The 18,652-nt window shown below is 37.5% G+C and overlaps 2 protein-coding genes across 7 annotated transcripts in view; one reads left to right on the forward strand and one right to left on the reverse strand.

Moving 5' to 3' along the window:
- The window catches only part of LOC147176656 (uncharacterized), a 36,621-nt gene extending 36,129 nt beyond the window's left edge, over positions 1 to 492 (forward strand). The window contains exon 4 of the mRNA XM_086071334.1: positions 306 to 492. Within this exon, the coding sequence (XP_085927460.1) occupies positions 306 to 492 (187 nt within the window). The remainder of the gene's footprint in view (positions 1 to 305) is intronic.
- A 3,242-nt stretch (positions 493 to 3,734) lies between these two features.
- adamts18 (ADAM metallopeptidase with thrombospondin type 1 motif, 18) overlaps positions 3,735 to 18,652 on the reverse strand; it is a 56,462-nt gene continuing 41,544 nt past the window's right edge. For 5 of the 6 annotated variants that reach the window (XM_086070849.1, XM_086070848.1, XM_086070852.1 and 2 more), the window contains 6 exons: positions 18,504 to 18,630; positions 11,000 to 11,204; positions 7,811 to 8,002; positions 6,708 to 6,778; positions 6,184 to 6,349; positions 3,735 to 4,670 (listed from right to left, as the gene is read on the reverse strand). In XM_086070849.1, coding sequence (XP_085926975.1) covers positions 4,281 to 4,670; positions 6,184 to 6,349; positions 6,708 to 6,778; positions 7,811 to 8,002; positions 11,000 to 11,204; positions 18,504 to 18,630 — 1,151 coding nt within the window. In that variant the 3' untranslated portion in view covers positions 3,735 to 4,280. The remainder of the gene's footprint in view (positions 4,671 to 6,183; positions 6,350 to 6,707; positions 6,779 to 7,810; positions 8,003 to 10,999; positions 11,205 to 18,503; positions 18,631 to 18,652) is intronic. The other variant, XM_086070847.1, reaches the window with a different exon arrangement.

The following is an 18,652-nucleotide window of genomic DNA, read 5'->3' on the forward strand; positions in this document are numbered from 1 at the left end:
GCAACATGGGCCAAGGAAGACATTTTTTGGCAGAAATCATTAGAAAGCTGTAAATAAGTGAAAGACCTGCACATTTTTTCCAACCCATCCAGTGGAAACTTTACAAAAGTTTTCAGAAGGCCGACGGAGGTAGTAATGAGACAGACAAGGTGACGGGAAGGTGGAGGAGGACAAGACGCTGTAACAAACAGGCAGATCGATAGGAGAGAAGAGGCTAATAGGCTAACGGCTTTGCCGGCTCCGCTGATATCCACAGGTCTTCTTTTTGACTGCAGCCTTTTTAAATCATTCCGGCGGTGACACAGGCACAAAGATCCGCCGCCATGCCGAGAGCCGTCGTTTGAGCCGTTAATCATGCTAGATCTGCTGCGGGGGGGGGGGGGGGGGGGGGGGGGGGGGGGGGACCTCATCTTCTTCCTCACGTCCAAAAGCTCCGTCGACACCGTGATCCACATGCGGGAGAAAAGCGCTTTGAGTGAACACGTGTTGTGATGCTGATATTTGTAGTTTGTCATTGAAGAGAGAAGGGGAAAATGCACTAATAATAAATAATAATAAATAAGTCTTGCTCTCTTCAACTTACCCAGCTGTAGCAGATACAATGAAAACAGCAGAAGCCCCGGAATTGAACCCTGTGGAACACCATGCTATCCGTAAAAGGCTACATGGGAATTCATAATGCACATATTTGTTCGACCACTTAAGTTTTTTTTCTTCTTTTTTTTTTGCTAGACATAGTTTGAAGGGATTAAAATAATAAACGACATACCATCACACCAGTCACAAGTCGACTACTGAGCACATCAAAGTAAACACAGCACCAGGGTTATTATAGAATTTCCACTTTTGTTTTATTTCGTTTTGAGTTTTGTTTTTTAAATTTAATTAGTTTCCAGGGTGGTTCTGATAGTTTTTATTAGTTTTAGTTACTTATTTATTTAAAAAAAGCTTAGTTTTTGTTTAGTTTCAGTATTAGTTTCCTTTTTAAAACAATTTTTTTTATGTGTATTACTTGTGCGCAATACTTACACGCACTTTCAAACGTCTTTATTCCGGTTAATATTGAAATAAGTACACATTTAACATCATCCCAAAGGCTCATGTATTAAATTAATTATCAACTAAAACAAAGGACATTTTCATTTTGTAAACATAAAATGTAGTTACAGTTTTTAAAAAGTATTTTCGTTTTATATATATTTTTTTTTTTTATAGTTTTAGTGTTTCCGTTGGTTTTCGTTAACTACCGGTACAATAACCTTGCACAGCACAGATGATCACCTACAGCCAATGATAACCAAGTGGGGCATGTCATCACAAATCAAACCCAGGATAAGAACAAAAGTAGGGTTAAAGGGAGGTGTTGGTTAGGGTTCTAGTAAGATCAGGTTAAATGATCTACTCCGAGGTGTTATGATCCGCATGGGGAGTTGGATAAGGCTAAAGACGTGTGTCGCCTTCTGGCAGCTTTTGCGGTAAAGCCTTCGGAGAAATAGAGAGATGGATATTTTAAAGGCAGGATGATGAGACTCTCTTAAGATGTGATCAGGTCCACTGGCAGCGGTTGAGGGGGTCCTATCAGGGTTCACTGCGCACACAAACGAGCGCCTTAGGCTGGCAGTGGAGGCGGGGCGGCGAGGGGGGGGGGGGTGTTTGACAAGCTGGAGGTGGGAAAATAACAACCGGGCCCTTAGATGGAGCGGGGGGGAATGTGAAAATACAGGGCCGAAATAGCTGCATCGATCAGGCGAGGCGGAGGGGATTAAGGGCGACAGGTTCCATTTTGGATTGGATAGATTGGACGGAGGCGGTGTGGGCATCACCTTCCTGTTACACACTTGATTTCTGTCCATGCAAACAGACAGCGGCTATTCATCTTCTTACCTGTTAGCATTTAGCACGTGCTCGCTCTTGATCACTGTGAATGCTAATGTCTCGTTTAGGGGTCAACAACCTTTCCTGTCAAATGAGCCATTTTAGGGCCAAATAAATAACCAAAAATGTGTGTGGAGCCACAAATCGTTTGAACATTGTGATGAAGGAAACAGTGTGTCTAATGTACGTACGTGCCCCATAGCTACCGGTAATCATGCTGCATTCGAGGATGGTCCGAAGTCGGACTTTTCTGAGTTCAAACCGGAAAGCGTGTACGGGAACGCGGAACTGAACTCGGAAATTCCACTTCACAGACCGTGAAAAGTAAAACACAATTTACTCGGCTATAAAACTCTAGATAGCTTTCTTCATTCATACGTATTGGACATCAATTCACGTAACACAACGTACGTGACAGTATGCCGCTATTTCCCTGCATGAAATTATACGGTGAACTAAACTGTATGGAATGCTTATGAAATAAGATAAAAACAATAAATGAAGCTAAATTGCTGGAAGTCAAAATGAGTTTTGAGGACCAAAATAAAAAAAAATGTATTACTATCTACCATTTTAGTTGTTTACTTTCGCCTCATACGCTTCCAGGTCGGAACTGGGGGAACTCGGATAGATCCGACTTACGACATTTTTAGGGGCGATTTTATGGACATAACATGGTAATTTTGTCTCTTCTTCCTTTTTGGACATTGGCTATTTTTTGGACACATTTTTCTGCCTTTTTTGCTATTAATTTTCTAAAAAAAAAATCGAAATTTTGTGGACATTTTATGGTAATTTTCAGGATTTCTTCTTTTGTTTTTGGACATTTTAAAGTTACTTTTTGAAGAATATTTTTTTCTTTAAAAAAAAAAATCAGTTTTCGTATTTTTGGGGGGGGCAATTCTAAGTATGGTAATTTTTGGGATTTCTTCTTTCGTTTTGGGGCATTTTAGGGTTACTTTTTGAACATTTTCTTTTCTGTCTTTTTTATTCAATTTGCTGACATTTTTTGGCAATTTCATGGACATTTTACGGTAGTTTTCTGCCTTTCTTTTTTGTTTTTGGACATTTAAAGGTTATTTAAAAACTTTTCCATCTACCTTTCATTTCTCTTTATCTGACAACTTAAAATGTTGGATATTTTTTTAAGTCAATTATTCTTTTTTTTTTTTTCTTTTAATTCATGTAAAGAATATTTAATCTAGAAAATAAATATGTAAAAAATTATTTCTAAATTTTTATTTTTTTTACAGATCCACAGGATCTTTTTTGTTTTTGGACATTTAAAGGTTATTTAAAAACTTTTCCATCTACCTTTCATTTCTCTTTATCTGACAACTTAAAATGTTGGATATTTTTTTAAGTCAATTATTCTTTCTTTTTCTTTTTTTATCTTTTAATTCATGTAAAGAATATTTAATCTAGAAAATAAATATGTAAAAAATTATTTCTAAATTTTTATTTTTTTTACAGATCCACAGGATCTTTTTTGTTTTTGGACATTTAAAGGTTATTTAAAAACGTTTCCATCTACCTTTCATTCCTCTTTATCTGACAACTTAAAATGTTGGATATTTTTTTAAGTCAATTATTCTTTTTTTTTTTTTTTTATCTTTTAATTCACGTAAAGAATATTTAATCTAGAAAATAAATATGTAAAAAAAAAAAATCTAAATTTTTATTTTTTTTACAGATCCACAGGAGAGGGTTGCAGGTTGCAGACCCCTGATCTATTTGAAAGTCTATGTAAATGAAAGTCTAGTTGATAGCATTTATTTTTACGGTGGAAGGTGGTGGCAAAGAAATCTACTTTTGTTTTTGTTTTTTTTTGTTACATCAACAATAAAAACCAACAGAGGTTGCTTCTCAATCAAGCTGTATTATCATCATAGCGATACGGGAGAGACACACACAAAAGCATGTTTTCCTTGTGGTGCGTCAGCAGCAGGAAGCAGAAAAAGAGGACCAGGAGAAGTGCACCAAATGCTAATAATGCTTCATAAAAAAGAAAAATACAAAATGTCATCATGTGGAGAACGTCCATAGTGGGTGAGTTACACGTCACAGATCCACTGCACAACATCATGTAACATGAGCAATAAGTTAAATAAAGGCATCGGATCCTTTCAATACACACATGAAACTGGCGAGCTAATGACAACAAAGGAGGAGCGCTCAAATGTCCCACGGACAGCAAATGTTACGTTTCCAGTTGCTTGATCTTCTCTTCTTTCTTCTTCACTCAGTTCATTGGTCAAGTACTCCAGGAAGGACAAACACATTCTGTCAAGTGCAGTTCCATGCGTTTCGAGAGTTCTAAAAGGCCCGCCTCAATGGGGTTCGGGCGGGGGGGGGGGGGGGGGGGGGTGGTGTTGAGGCCTTTTCCTTCTTCAGTAGGGCGAGCTCTACAGCCTCCTGCCCGTGCAGGACCGGCAGCACTGATCCCCGTAGAACTTGTGGCCGCAAACGCCGTGCTGGGGGACCAGGTGGCACCAGCTGAAGCGGTCGATGCAGGGCGTGTCGCCTGCAGAGAAAAGGAACACACGACGGCGTCTCAGCACCGCCGTCGACAGAGCAACATCGTCACTCGGGAGCACGTCACCTCTCATTGTGTTCCCGACGGCCGTGACACGGTTGTGGTGTTGTGGCGGCGGGGCGGGGCGCGGGCAGAACTGAGTGTTGCAGGCCCGCGTGGCGGCCGGTCGCTGGTGGAGCAGGCAGCCGGTCGCCGGGCGACCCTGATGCAGACACTGGACGGCGCGGGTCTGGACGCCTCCGCCGCAGGACACCGAGCACTCCAGGAAGAAGTAGAAGAAGGAGAAAGCACGAAGACAAGAAATAGAATGAAAAAGTCGCCCCGCGGCCAGATGTGGGCGAAAACATCTCCTCGAGTGGTAACGGGCGGCAATCACACGCTCGCATCCAAACTATCGGAGGTTGCCCTTAAGACGTGATGCATAATAAATGAGGACCAGCAACACGCAACATGCTGCCCACAGTTTGCCCACGCTGAGTGTTGACTTGCTGATGACAGAGCAGTGCAAGGAGAGCAAACGCCAAACAAACACGGCTCACACAAATTGTTAATCAAGGCAAAAAAGCCCCAAAAAAAATCTGGATTTTTTGTTGAGGAAATTAACTTCACTACATTTCATTTTGTAAAATCAAATCAAAAGTATACTTTTCTTGAAAAGGAAAACCTTCTTAATTTTTTTTTCTTGCCCTAAAAAAGGTTTTTCAAATATGTGCATGTATACGTTTTTTGTTTTTTTTCCTCAGTCAATAATTTACATTTTTGGTTCAGATCATGAACTCTTTCATTACCATTAACAGGATATTTTTCATTTGATTACATTTTCTCTCAGAAAAAAGATGTTCATAAAAACAGGGCTTTTTTTTTTTGGCTGTTCAGAATTTTTTTTTTTTCCTTGAATTACTTTTCAGTTTTTTTCTTGAATGAAACTTTATAAAATGTTTTTTTGGGGGGGAGGGAAAAATACTTGATTACCATAAGATTAAAAATGTTTTCATGAAAATGAAGAAAACTTCTCGAAAATCTCAAATATATGTATTTTCTTGATAATACATTAAATTAACTTTTTTCTTTAATTTTTTGTTTTCCCTTTCAACTAATAAGAATTTTTCAGTCAAAATTTTTTGACTTTCTTGTACAATACAGAAGGGTCTTGAAGAAAAAAAATCACTCAAAACTAGGTTGTTGTTTTTTTTGCTAAGGCTTTCTTCCCTAGAAATATAATTAACCTTCACTTAAAAAAAGTTTTCCAAGAAAAATAAAAAATTTAATTTCTTCAATTAAAAAAACTTGCATAACTTTGTCCTTGAAGAAAAAAAAGTTTTCTAAAACTCTTTTCATAAAAATATAAAAATTGGGGAAATTATAGCTTTTTTTTTCTTTAAAAAATTATATATAATTTTTTTTTCTGAAACAAAACCACTTTTTCCCCCTATGGCTTTATTCTTGTAAGATTGCATTTATTTTTCTATGAAAATTGTGCAACAATTCTGGGGTCATAAATGTTCTTGTTTCATTGAAAATAAATCAACTTTATTCTTGTAAGACTTTTTGTCCAACTTTATTCCCATTCAAAGTTGTTCTTAATGCCTATATCAAGTTATGATATTCTTAAAAAATTAGCATGTGCAATACCAGTTAAAAGCCTACAGATACATTTGCATGTTAGTGAATGAGACGACGTGTCCAAACATTTGATTTGTGCCATACATCATTTGCCATTTTACTTTTTTTTTTACTTCTAACAATGTGTGTGTCACTTTAATGATGGGTACCTGTTGCCATGGAGACGAGTACCAGCTTGACACCACAGCGCCAGGGACGGTCCTGCCCGCCAGTACCCGGGCCAGCTCGGGGCACGGACCTCGGTCGCAAGCCTGCTGCAGAGCGGCCGAGGGTTTGGCGAGGTTCCTGCACCTCCTCACGGGAAATTCCACAAGCCTGCAAAGGGACGAACGGGAACACACAATAGGAAAAAACACAAGTTGTATTTTTTTGCATCTAAAGCAGTCATTTAAGTTTAAATGATCGATATTTATGGCAACAATGTTAGTTAGCGTAACAAAGCAAGTTGTTTGCTCCAAAACAATAAGCTGTGTTGTTTTTACTTTTATCTTTAAGTTGTTGGAACAACACAAGGGACAATTAGTTTTATAAAGTCTTATTTCTTGTGAAATGCGAGAAAGCCATTTGTTTCCTTGAAATTTTGAGTTGCCTCAATTTTTTATTTTTTTTTTACAGTGCATGACTGAATTTGACTTTTGCGGACTCAAGTGATATTGTTGCAAAGACTTCTTACCCTCCCTGGAAGTCTTTCTCCCCACATCGGAGTTCTCGCTTCTGCAGGCCAGGACCGCATGATGTGGAGCACTAAAAGACAAAAAATTCAAAAATGTCGTCAACATGTCTGTTTTGCGAGTAAAGTAAATACAAACTATGATTGCTAAACAGTTAAATATAATTTCTAACTCATCTTTAAAAAATGACAAGCTTGTCTCTGTGGTGATTTATTACTTCAACATACTTCCTTGGCACCAATTATTGTACTACTTTCCTATTTAGACAAGGCTTTGGCAGGATCTTGTGGTTTCTAACAGCATTTCAGAAAAAGCACAAAAATTACTAATAGGTGAGTTTTGTTTTTTTATTAGCTTGAGATCGATTCCACTAAAAAACATGAATGGGTAAAACTGTGAATAGAGATGCACAGAATTATTATTATTTTTTGCTAAAAAAAATTCCCAGTTCTCCAAAAATGCTCCAATATACATTTTCTACAAATATATCATGTGATTTAATTTTTCCCCACAAAGAAAAAACATGTTTTCTCCAAAAATACAACTTAATTCTCCTAAGTTCATAACTTTTTTTCTTGATTTTATACACAAAAAAATCAGTAAAACGGTGAATGCACAGTACATTACAATATTATTCTGATAATTATTTAAAAAATACATTTTCTCTAAAACATACAACTTTCTTCCTTAAAAAAAAAATAATTTTTCCCTCAAAAAATATTTACCTTTATTATTCGCAAAAATCCAACTTTGTACTTAAGAGTACAATATATGAAAATAATAATAATAAAACTAAAAATAAATTATTTCTAAAAATATGCATTTTTTTTCTCTACAAAATACAAGTTTATTCTTAAAAATGATATAGACCTTTTTCAAAATCTATGACAATATAATTATACAACTCCAAGTTTTATTCCAGCATATGCTATATTTCCTGCCTGAAATGTCCTTCCAAGTGTAACACATGAGCATATTGCATACAGTACATGTATACGTAGCCTCTATGAATTCAGCGTGACATGCTAGTCCATAAAAGGAGAAGTTCCTTTGAGGCCGTGGCCTCCATATTTGAAGTGGGTCACCACAACCTCCATGTTCTTACCTCTCCCCAGGAAGTGTGCGTCCACTGCAGCCTGTCATTCTTGGGGCAGCGGCGCAGCACGCAGCTCTCCTGGGCTTTGGGTCGCAGGTTCTGTCTGCACATGCTGTCGGGCACCACCGCTGCCGCTCCGGGGTCGGCGCTTTGGCAGAACACGCTTCGCTTCCTCAGTCCACGGCCACAACTCTTGGAGCACTGAGGACGAGGAGACGCGGTGAGACACAAATGGCCTCCTCTGGAGGGTTAGTGGAGCGGACGTGCGGACCCTCACACTATTTTTTTTAACCTTGTTCAGGATCCTCGAAGGCTGGATTTAAAATATACGCTCCACTTTTTTGGACTACTTCCAAGTGACCCAAATGTTCGACTAACATTATTCTTGTAAGAGTACAACTTTGTTCCCCCAAATATGTTTCCAAGTTGGAAGTGGAAATGTGGTCAAAATTGCTCAAATATGACTTTATTATTGAAAGTTGGGGGGGTTTTTTCTCCACAAACATTCAAATGTTATCCTAAAAAAAAAAAAATGTTTTATTTGTGTTCGTTTAAAAAAAAATGTATACTGTAACTGCAAAAAAAAATCTGTTTTTGAAAAATGTTAAACTATTGAAAAAATATGACTATAAAATAGGACTTTATTCTTGCAAGTTTGTCTTTTTTTTCTCACAAAAAACATTACAAAATTAAATCTAAAAAAACAAACCAAACCATGTTTCTGAATTTTTTTTCTAAAATAGTAAGCCTACAATTTTTTTCCTGGGAAAAAATACTATTGTATTCTTGTATGTGTTTTTTTTATCAACAATATATGACTTAAATCTAAAAAGAAAAATATGGCTTTTATTTAGGACGAGTACCAGTAACAGGTATTGGTATCAGGGTCTTATTTCACGTCAACGAACAGGAACTAGACATTAAAAGAGGAGAAAATTGCCATTAACTTCATACAATTTTAAGGAAAAATGCTATATTGGAATATATAGGTCTTTTTTTTTATGTATCAAATGTATTAGTAGTATCGGTACATGGTATTGAACATACCTATTTTTTAATAATTTTTTCGAACTTTTTTCTTACCAAAATTATCAAAATCCTCCTTTTTGAAAATTGTTGTTGTTTTTGTGAACTTTCATACATGTTAAAAAAAAAAAAAGCACCAAAAAAAAACAACTAAGACGTACCACAAATTGTCAGTAAAGGATTAACTGCATTAATTCAAGACACGCTCGGCTAGCAAAGCGAAGGTCGCCGTTCGGCTGAAGCTCCATTATGGAGCCAAACAACATTAAACGCAATAATAAGGCCATCGCTCACAAATGAATGTGACCTCCAACCATCACAGTATCGGGCAACACAACAACAGTAAACTTCAGATGGAAAAAAAAGTGAACTGCTCATCGGGGACGCCAAGGCGCTTTATGTGACTGCAGCCACCAATATAGACAGCATTTATATGCACACACACACACACACGCACACACACGCAGATACTGATCTCAGCAGTGCTTTTGACACTGAAAGCTGCCATTGGTCTTTTCAAGGAGAATGTCTTTAACCGCCATTTGAACTCAAACAGTCGCACACCTGTCACCAAGATTGATGACTGAGTCACAGGCTGACCCCCCCCCCCCCCCCCACACACACACTTCTTTTTTTCTAAACATAATGTTGATCTGGCATGGCCTGAATAAAGTTTTGCAACATACCAGATTCTCCTGCAAGAGAAACACAGAAAAACGGAGTGTGTGATATCCCGCATTTTGGTTGACATTATAACACCTAAAATATTTTCAAAATAGGCTACTATGCAATTTCATGAAAATCTGCAACTGTTTTGATACAAATATGACAATTTTTTTTCCCACAAAAAGCTGGCTTTGACCTATTGAGAAAAAAAAACTTTTTTAGTTTTTAGTCAATACTAATCTGAATTTATACTAATAAATGACATTTTTCCCTTTACAGTACAGAGTGTTTCTGTACAAAAATATGACTTTTATGGGGAAGAAAAACATTCTTTTGCAAAAAAAAGAAAAAGAAAACCTTTTTAAACAAAACTAAAAACAAGCAAAAATTTAGTTCTTGTAAGAATAAAGTTTTGTCCAAAATATAGTCGATGTCTAAAATGTATATATATATTTTTAAATCTCAAAAATATGTGTTTTAAAACAAAAAATATATAACTTTTACCTACACAAAAAAAATCATCAAAATATATTTTTTCCCCTCAATACACATCATACTTGACAATGTAAATCTTTTTTCTTAAATTTTTTGCTCAAATAATAACAATAATAATAATAATAATACATGTTGAATAACATTTAAGGGATGATAAAAAATATTTTTCAGTTAGTGTTATATAATATTTTAGAATTTGTAATATTTCTAAAAATTACTTTTTAATTTGAGGTTCATTATCAGCAAAACAACAGAATATTTTCTGGTTTTTTTGTGTGCAATTTGTCAGCTGGCAAAATTTCCAGCAGAGGGCAGCAGTGAGTTGCGGATGAGTGAGACACGTTTATATGCAAATTATGAGTGTTCGTGAGTGTGTGTGCCAGTGTGTGTTTACTTCTTCCCTCTTGTAAAGCCTTTCATTATGCAAACATCTTCAAAAAATGTCACCATGTTTTAATTTAGGGCCACAGAGGCTCCATTTAAATTCACATATGTCCACAAAAGAAAAAAAGATGATTTGTGCTGACATCCCACTTAAATAAAAAGTGAAAACTATAAAAAATTTGGGAAAAAGAACAAAGTTGGATTAGCGTTCGGTTCCACTATTAAAAAGTAGGCAGATAGTGCTTAAATCCACAAGAACTTAGTTTAGTCCAATTTGGCCAAACGAATGCCCGCTCTTTTCTTTTCAAACCTTTTAAAGCGTTTGTGATTAGCATAATAAGACGGTGAAACGTAAAACAGGAGACAGTCAGCGCTCGATACAACACAGACCCTAAACATAAAAATGCACATTTTACATTGGACAGAAACGCTCATGCTGACAGGAGCTCTGATAGTCAACAGGTCGTTCCGAACACGCTGATGATCACCATCACAATCTATACACGTTTTCTTTTTTGGGAGTGTATTAACATTTTAACATTAAATTAGTTTTAGTAACGAGGCACCCTTAAAAAAAAAAAATGTAGTGACGTGTTGCGACACCCTTTGATCGGCACATGGCAGTACCTGCGACCAGGCTCCAGTGTTCCACGCGGGCGGGCAGGCCTGCGTGTTGCAGGGCCGGAGCTGCGCGGGTGAGACGACGGGGCACAGGGAGTGCGCCGCCGCCTCGTCCCGCTGGTAGGTCACCTTCCTCATGCAACGCAGCGTCCTGGTCTGCTGGCCTCCGCCGCACGTGCGACTGCATGCCGCCCATTCTCCTGTCCACCAACTGAAAGGGACAACAGAGACAGAAATTCTGAAGCCCGCAATTTATTTTGAAGGATTGTTAATGCAATTAACTCATTCACTGCCATTGACGTCAAAAATTAATTTGAACTATTTTCATTAGATTAACATTTTTTCCACTTTTGTTAACAAGAGTATGAAAACCCTTTTTTTTTTATTGTACTGTACATTTAGAACAGATGTGAAATTTATGATTAATCGTGAGTTAACCATTGAAGTCATGCGATTAATTACAATAAAAAAATTAATCGCCTGAGGCGAGCTAAAAAAAAAAGAAGAGATTATCAAAAATTAGGTGTGTCAGGCGATTACATTTTTTAATCGCAATTAATTGCATGACTTCACGAGTTGATATTTGTTCTAAATGTACAATATTAAAAAAATCTAGGTTTTCATACTCTTGCTAACAAAAGTGGAAAAAAAATGTTCAACTAATAAAAATAGGACAAATTATTTTTTTACGTCTACCACCGTCAATGGCAGTGAATGAGTTAAAAAAATAATAACAAATACATCTTGAGGTAACAAGAAAGTTCATCTTTGACACTTTTTTTCCGTCAGTGCTCAGTCAGATTTTTTTTATTGATTTTACAACGCAACAGGTAATTTCTAACTTCACTCATTTAAGATTCAATCTTTTATTTAAAAAAGTTTTTTTTCTAAAATAGATTTTTCATAAATAAAAAAAACTAACGAGAATATACAGGGCTTTGTAGAAAAAACTTAAAAAAACACCAAAAAATATTTTTTTGTTCTCATTAAATTGTCTCCTTTTTCAAAAATACACTCTACACTCAAAAATGTACTCTACAGAATTTACTGTGAAGGCCTACACTAAAAAAAATAAAAAGTTGTATTTTTTCAAAAAAAACAAACAATTATTTTTTAAAATTCTTTAAACTTTTTTCAGGTAAAAAATTTTGCTTTTTTTTCTAATGAAAGAAAATATTAATGGAAAAATGCCACATTTTTCTGGAAAAAATATCCAGCTTTTTTCTTGAAATGTCCCAAAGGCCATACCAAATATTATTTACATTATTTTTACTAATCAAACTTTTGTCCCAAATGTTCATGGTTTTCCCTCATCTGTTACATTACAGAATGAGATTTTAAGAATGATGTCCAAAAATGAATGTCAAGTCATCATGTTTCAAAGTAGTGCTTTACATGATTTAGACCTAAAATGATTTGTTAGTGTCAGAGCAAGAATCTTGAATAAGAGTCAAAGAAGACGAAAAAAAAACAAAAAAACAAGACAGAGCATTATCTGTGTTGATTTTGGACATAGTCAAATGATGCGAAACAGCTCAGGAACTAAGAACCTAAATACCAAACTATTTATACTAATTGTACTTGAATTCAAGCACCAACTAACCGAACAAAATTTCAATGAGATCAGATCTTTTGAGTCTTCCACATCTTTTGCACCAAAATAGCCGCCGTCTTGGCACCGCAGCTCAAGGGGGAGATTACTGCAAACGAGTGGTCTGACCACCGCCGGATTTTAGGCGGAAGAGAGATGGCCAGTCAGGCAGATGGTTCGGGATGCTGCAAAAATAAAAACGACCTCGGGCCACGGAGGCGCTTTGCGTTCACTTGAGAATTCCGCAGACAAAATTTGGGGGGGAAAGAGTTGCTTTAAGGCCTGGTTCTTTTCTTCCCTGTGTTTTGTCCGGGATTATAAATAACAACACGTCGCCGCGGCCGAGCTCTCCCTAATTTACATCTTGCAAATGCTCCATATTGAGAATATTTTAGGGCCGTTGCACCTTCCTAAAGTTAATATTGAATTTGATGGTAAGCCAGCCAGCGGGTATCCCACCTTGATTTTTTTTTTTTTGATGAATCAAACGCTTCACTCTCATAACTCATCCGCCCAAAGTCAGAATCGACCAAATTAGCAGCATGAAAAAATAAGAAACACAGAAAGTCTGCCATTTTGGATGGTAACGACCATTTGAATTTTGAATTTGGGCCATTTCCACTCTTTCAAAGATGAACTCATTCTAGAAATTTACCCTAACTGTCTGAGTGAATTTGACCCATGTACAGTCTACCAAACAGACAAACTTTCATCCGGCTTTCGGCAGGATACAAATCTTTGGCGAGTCCGCCGTGGGACGCAATAATTCCTGCTTTGTTGTCATTAGCGGCCATGTCATATATGCGTGTTTTTACGCACGCGACACATCACGATGATCACGTGACTGTCCAAAATAGCCGATACTGTACTTAATGCAAAAATATTCATCAAGAGTGATATAAAATCACAACCGCATAAACATAAATTGACATTTTTTTTCAGGGAAGAGTTGAAATTAACCATTTCACAGAATAGTTGGTTAGTCTTGTATTCCTTTGAGAACTGCGCGTGGGCGGAGCAAAGTTTGTAAAAATACAAAACTCTAATACTCAATTTAAAAAATCAACCCCGCTTAGCCTATCTGAATTTTGGTAGGCGAGCCTCTCATGAGTAGACCTACAAAAAAAAAAAAAAAAAAGTCAAACCTGAAAATGCCAGGAAGTCCGCCATTTTGGTTTGAAGCAGCCATTTTAGGCAGATTGTGGCAATCTCATCTGCGAGATTTCATATACGATTTCTACCAAAGTTTGATCACATGCACTCGACAGAAGGTGACGTTGCGCTGCAAAAAATGTGAATTATTCTCATTGTGTGTCGGCAACGCACGACAGCAAAGTTTGATGACCGAGAATTAAACACAAAACTCTACATGAACAAACCCCGCTCCACAAAGTTAGCCAACCAAATATTTCACCAATAATAAAAAAAAAAATTATTTCTAGGAAGTCTGCCATTGTGGATTGGGAGCAGCCATTTTTGGCTCATTTTGAGTAGTCCCAGGTATCCCTCAAAGACAAACTCACCCCAGAGATTTTGTCTGCTTGTTAACAAATTTGGACCGTGCGCACTAGACAAACGCGTGACACTGATTTGTGAACAATTTAAATAGCAAGAAATTTGATGAGCCATAAAACACAGAAGCTTAACTTGCAAATTCAGCCTCGGAGATTTTGTCTTGATGATTTGAAACTATATATACTTAACAGATGAGTGACAATCAGCTTTCAAGTCGTTATCATTGTGTGTGGCCAAGTTTGCCGTCTCACCAAGAACACAAAAGTCCAATAACTCAACCCTACAAAGTTAAATCTCTAAATTGTCTTCATGTGTGTCTCAACTTCACAACGAGCTTGTAAAACTGGCACTTAAACATACACAATCTCCATTTCCACTCATAATATGATGAATTTTGTGCACAACCCGCAGTCGCCACTTTTTTCCCTTGATGGCCAAACAGCAGTGTGGGGGGTTCAAGTGTAACGCGGGTCTGCGTGTGTGTGTTTCGTGGAGGGCTGGACTGACTCGGTCTGGCGAGACAGGCCGGGGCCCCGCGGGAATCTCAGCGCAATAAAACATGTTAGCGGGCAAAATGCAAGAGTGAGAAGCAAGTCATCCGCATTATGAATGGAAACAAGACTTTTTGGTTACAATATGGATGAGACATAAGCATACATACAATATACAAAACATGAAATTTCGACTTTACAGGGCTACAGTCACACAATTAAAGTCGCTCTTTTAGTGAGAAAAGAACCATGCTTGGTAATTTAAGAGGAAATGGAGGCCACACAACTCACAATGAAGCACTTTTTTTCTATTGGCTGAATTATTTCTAGTTATTGTGTTCATTTCAATTGTGCAAAATGGTAATTATTATTAAAAACTGACGAGTTTTTGGCAACTTTCCATTAAGCAGCGAAAAAAACTGTTGTTGTTGTTGTAACTAGTTAAATTATTGACAAGTCACGACTACCTTATATTTTTTTATTTTTGGAAATATTAATTGATTCAACCTTACATGTATGTACTACAAGTTATGAGCCCAAAGTACTTAAATTTCATTTCAAATTCATCTTACAATATTACCTTAAAAAATATATAAAAACAATTAAATAAAATTGACAAGCAACAACAACACCTGCGTTATTTGTTAACTTGAGCAAATATTCAATTCCAGATATGTGATTAATTGTAATTAATTACGGAAAAATAATGTGATTAATCGATTAATTAGTTCCAAAATGTTAATCGCTTGACAGCACTTATTTATATATATATATATATATATATATATATATATATATATATATATATATATATATATATATATATATTAGGGGTGTCATGTGATTAATTTTTTTTAAATCCTAATTAATTGCAAGACATAATTCATACTCTTGTTAACATTAAAGTGGGGGGGGGGTTAAAAATATGGCTGCATCTTTTAGTCATTGATAAAGTAATTTCATAATAATTTATAAAATTAAGTTAAAATTAAAAAGATGTAACAAGTCTGTAACAACAAGTGTGATGTTGATCTGTGGTGAGGTCATTTTTCTGCCACTAGACGGCATAATTGCATTTGTAAGACGGTGACAGCTCAGTGCACTTTTCTTTTCATATTAAGAGCTTCTTTAACATGAAGTAACTTGTGAAATTCGGCACACTTTTAAAATTGTAAAATACAACTTGACCCCAGTCTCCACAGATATATGCATCATTATTACATTTTGACGTGTCTGCTGCGTTGCGACCGGAATTACCCCAGTACAAGCTTTCCACGTAAGAACAAAATAAAAGGAAAAAAAATAGTGACGTTAAATGTTAAATGTTAGATGTTCAAAATTTACTTTTTTTTTTTTCATGTGGTTGGGTAAAGCAGGATCTGAAAATGGTTGGCACTGAATGAGGTAATAAGCCAGGCTCAATTTAACTCCTCTAACGGCATTCAAAAATCTTAGTCTCACATGTATCACTTTATCACTGCATTTCCTTGACATCAATTACTACTTTCCTATTAAGCTTTGGGCGCCATTTTGTAGTTACAAATAGCGCCCAAACACATCGGTGAGTTTCTCAGCAAATAGCTGAGTACACGTTCCGCAAAAAAAATACGCAACTAGACTGTCTAGCACCCTCGTCTGCTTCCAAACAAAGGGGCTGTGTCCGGACGTGCATGGGGGGCTCTTTAATACCTTTCGCTGAGATAAGAGAAATGCAATGCCTGAGATTAGTGGCAGGAAATGGCATCTCGAGTGTTGGGAACAGAGGCCGTGTGTTGGCGGTGTACGCGTCAGCTCTCTCCTGGCTGGCTGCGCTCGGCCCGGACTTGTTGCGGCAGCCCGAGCCAAGCGTCAACGGTCCCCCGAGCATCCGACGCATTGCTTTGCATGTCTATTTTCCGGCCTCGCGGCTTGGACGCGCAACGCATAATTGCGGCATTAGTGGAAGTGCTCGTGCTCTCCCTGACCCCAAAACGCTGCGCCCTGCCTCTTCGGCGCAGCGTGCATGTAAATCACTTGCCGGGGAGGAAAGGCCTTTCATACGGGGGGCGCTGCTTCAACTTGAACGCCACCGCAGCGGCGGCGCTTGAGTCTGCATGTATGCATGGCACGCCCTCTTTTTTTTGAAAGCCATTAAGATGCACAAGGTCTAGAAATGGGTGGGCTGATCATCCACGGAGGTTTTATTGAAGTCAGAAGATAGTTTTAAAAGGTAAATAAAATGCTGCCGGACAGGACGATGGCACATCTGCTTCAGGATTTCGGCATCTGAACTTGCTTTCCTGTGTGGAGTTTGCATGTTCTCCACACACTCGCATGGGTTTTCTCACAATCCAAACATATCCATTTTAGGTTTACTGCCTTTATTAATAAAGACTTTAAAATTTCCCATAGGTGCGAATGTGAATGGCTGTTTTTCTGATTGGCTACAGACGAGTCCAAGGTACCGCACTACCGCAGCTTGAACTCAATATTCCAGTGGTTTCAAACCAGCGGCCTGGAAGCCATTTGTGGCCCACGGAATGATCTTTTACGGCCCCCTACTGAGCTACCATAACTCAGGCTTAAAACCACTTTTCTCAGATACGTAATTCTGAAGTGACACCAAGTGGAAGGAAAACATCACGTCATCCAGTCCCAGTCATATCTGTTTCAAAACCTGCCGTGATGACACAGGTTGGCGACGACAAGGGCCAATTTCAAGAAGAGCAAGTAATAATATGTTTTTTTTTTGTTTGTTTTTAGCACAGGGGCACCCGGTGCACAAGAAATCAGACGCCATTACTCAACTAGACATGCTGAGGAATATGCAAAGTACCAGGGTGAGAAGACATAGGATCGGGTCACCAATATTGCTCCCGTTATCAAGAACCTACGTGCACTATTTTTGGACACTTGAACCCCCTTTTTTGGGGTTTACTTGATGCGGCCCAGACACACAGACTCTATCTCCATTGGCCTCCAAAAAAGTTGAGTTTGACACCCCTGCAATATTCAGTTCTAAAAATTCCTAATAAATATATCACCTACCTTTCGTATATATAATATAAAAAGTCATCTGTTTCCTTTTCATATTTTATTTTTGGGATATTTAAAAAAATAGGATTTATTTTATTAAGATTATTTTATTAAGATTATTTTATTGAGATTATTTTATTAAGATTATTTTATTAGGATTTATTTTATTTATTTATAGGCCATTGATTTGAATTAAAGTAGTATTTTCTAAATAAATAAATACAAAATAAATAAATAAATAAAACATGTCCATTGTATTAAGTAAAGTTTCACTTACAGATATCAACAACCCGACAGTAATACAGGACTGGAAAAGCAAGTGAGGGCACTGTAGTGTGCATTCCAGACCAGTGGGAGGCGATGTCGATTTAAAGTGTCAATGAGCATGTCAGTATCATCAGAATGGCAAGTCTGTTTGCCACTTTGTGACAAATTGCTTGATCATTTTGTCAATATAACAGTATACTCTGCATGGATGTTCTAATGTAAACTATGGCTTAGAGTTCTGATCTGAGAAATGTACTCTTATGTGACTGAGAAGAACTTTAAATGTGTATTTATGTTGTGGACAACATTGAGAACACAGAGTCATGTTAAAGCAATCAGATTAAAACACCACCTGCGATTAACGTGATGCACGACGGGATGCGTTAAGTAGAGACCTGAGCCGCAAAACCCTCTCGGTGAGTTTCTCAAAAAGGAACGGAGGAGAGATTAAAGAGTGGGCAGAGGAGGAGGAGGACGAGGAGGAGGAGGAAAGCAACTAGACCAGGGACAAAGTGCAGACTCCCCGAAACCACATTGTGCGAGGGTGCGCAAGCCTGTAATAAAACCAGCGCAACATTTGGCAACAAGGATGCACATCCCGCAAACCACAAACACACACACAAGCACTTACTATGCAGGGCAGGGCTGCGTATTGCAGAGGTGCGAGCCCAGCGTGGGTCTTGTGAGCGGATTGCACATGGTGGCGTTGACGTGAACCTTCTGGTCCTGGAGGCAAATGGCTTTGGTGGAAATTCGACCTGAAGGGATGGAAACATGAAG

Source organism: Leptonotus elevatus, chromosome 3 (assembly GCF_054856555.1).
Source record: "Leptonotus elevatus isolate MCC_2025b chromosome 3, RoL_Lele_1.0, whole genome shotgun sequence".
Classification (NCBI taxonomy): Eukaryota; Metazoa; Chordata; class Actinopteri; order Syngnathiformes; family Syngnathidae; genus Leptonotus; species Leptonotus elevatus.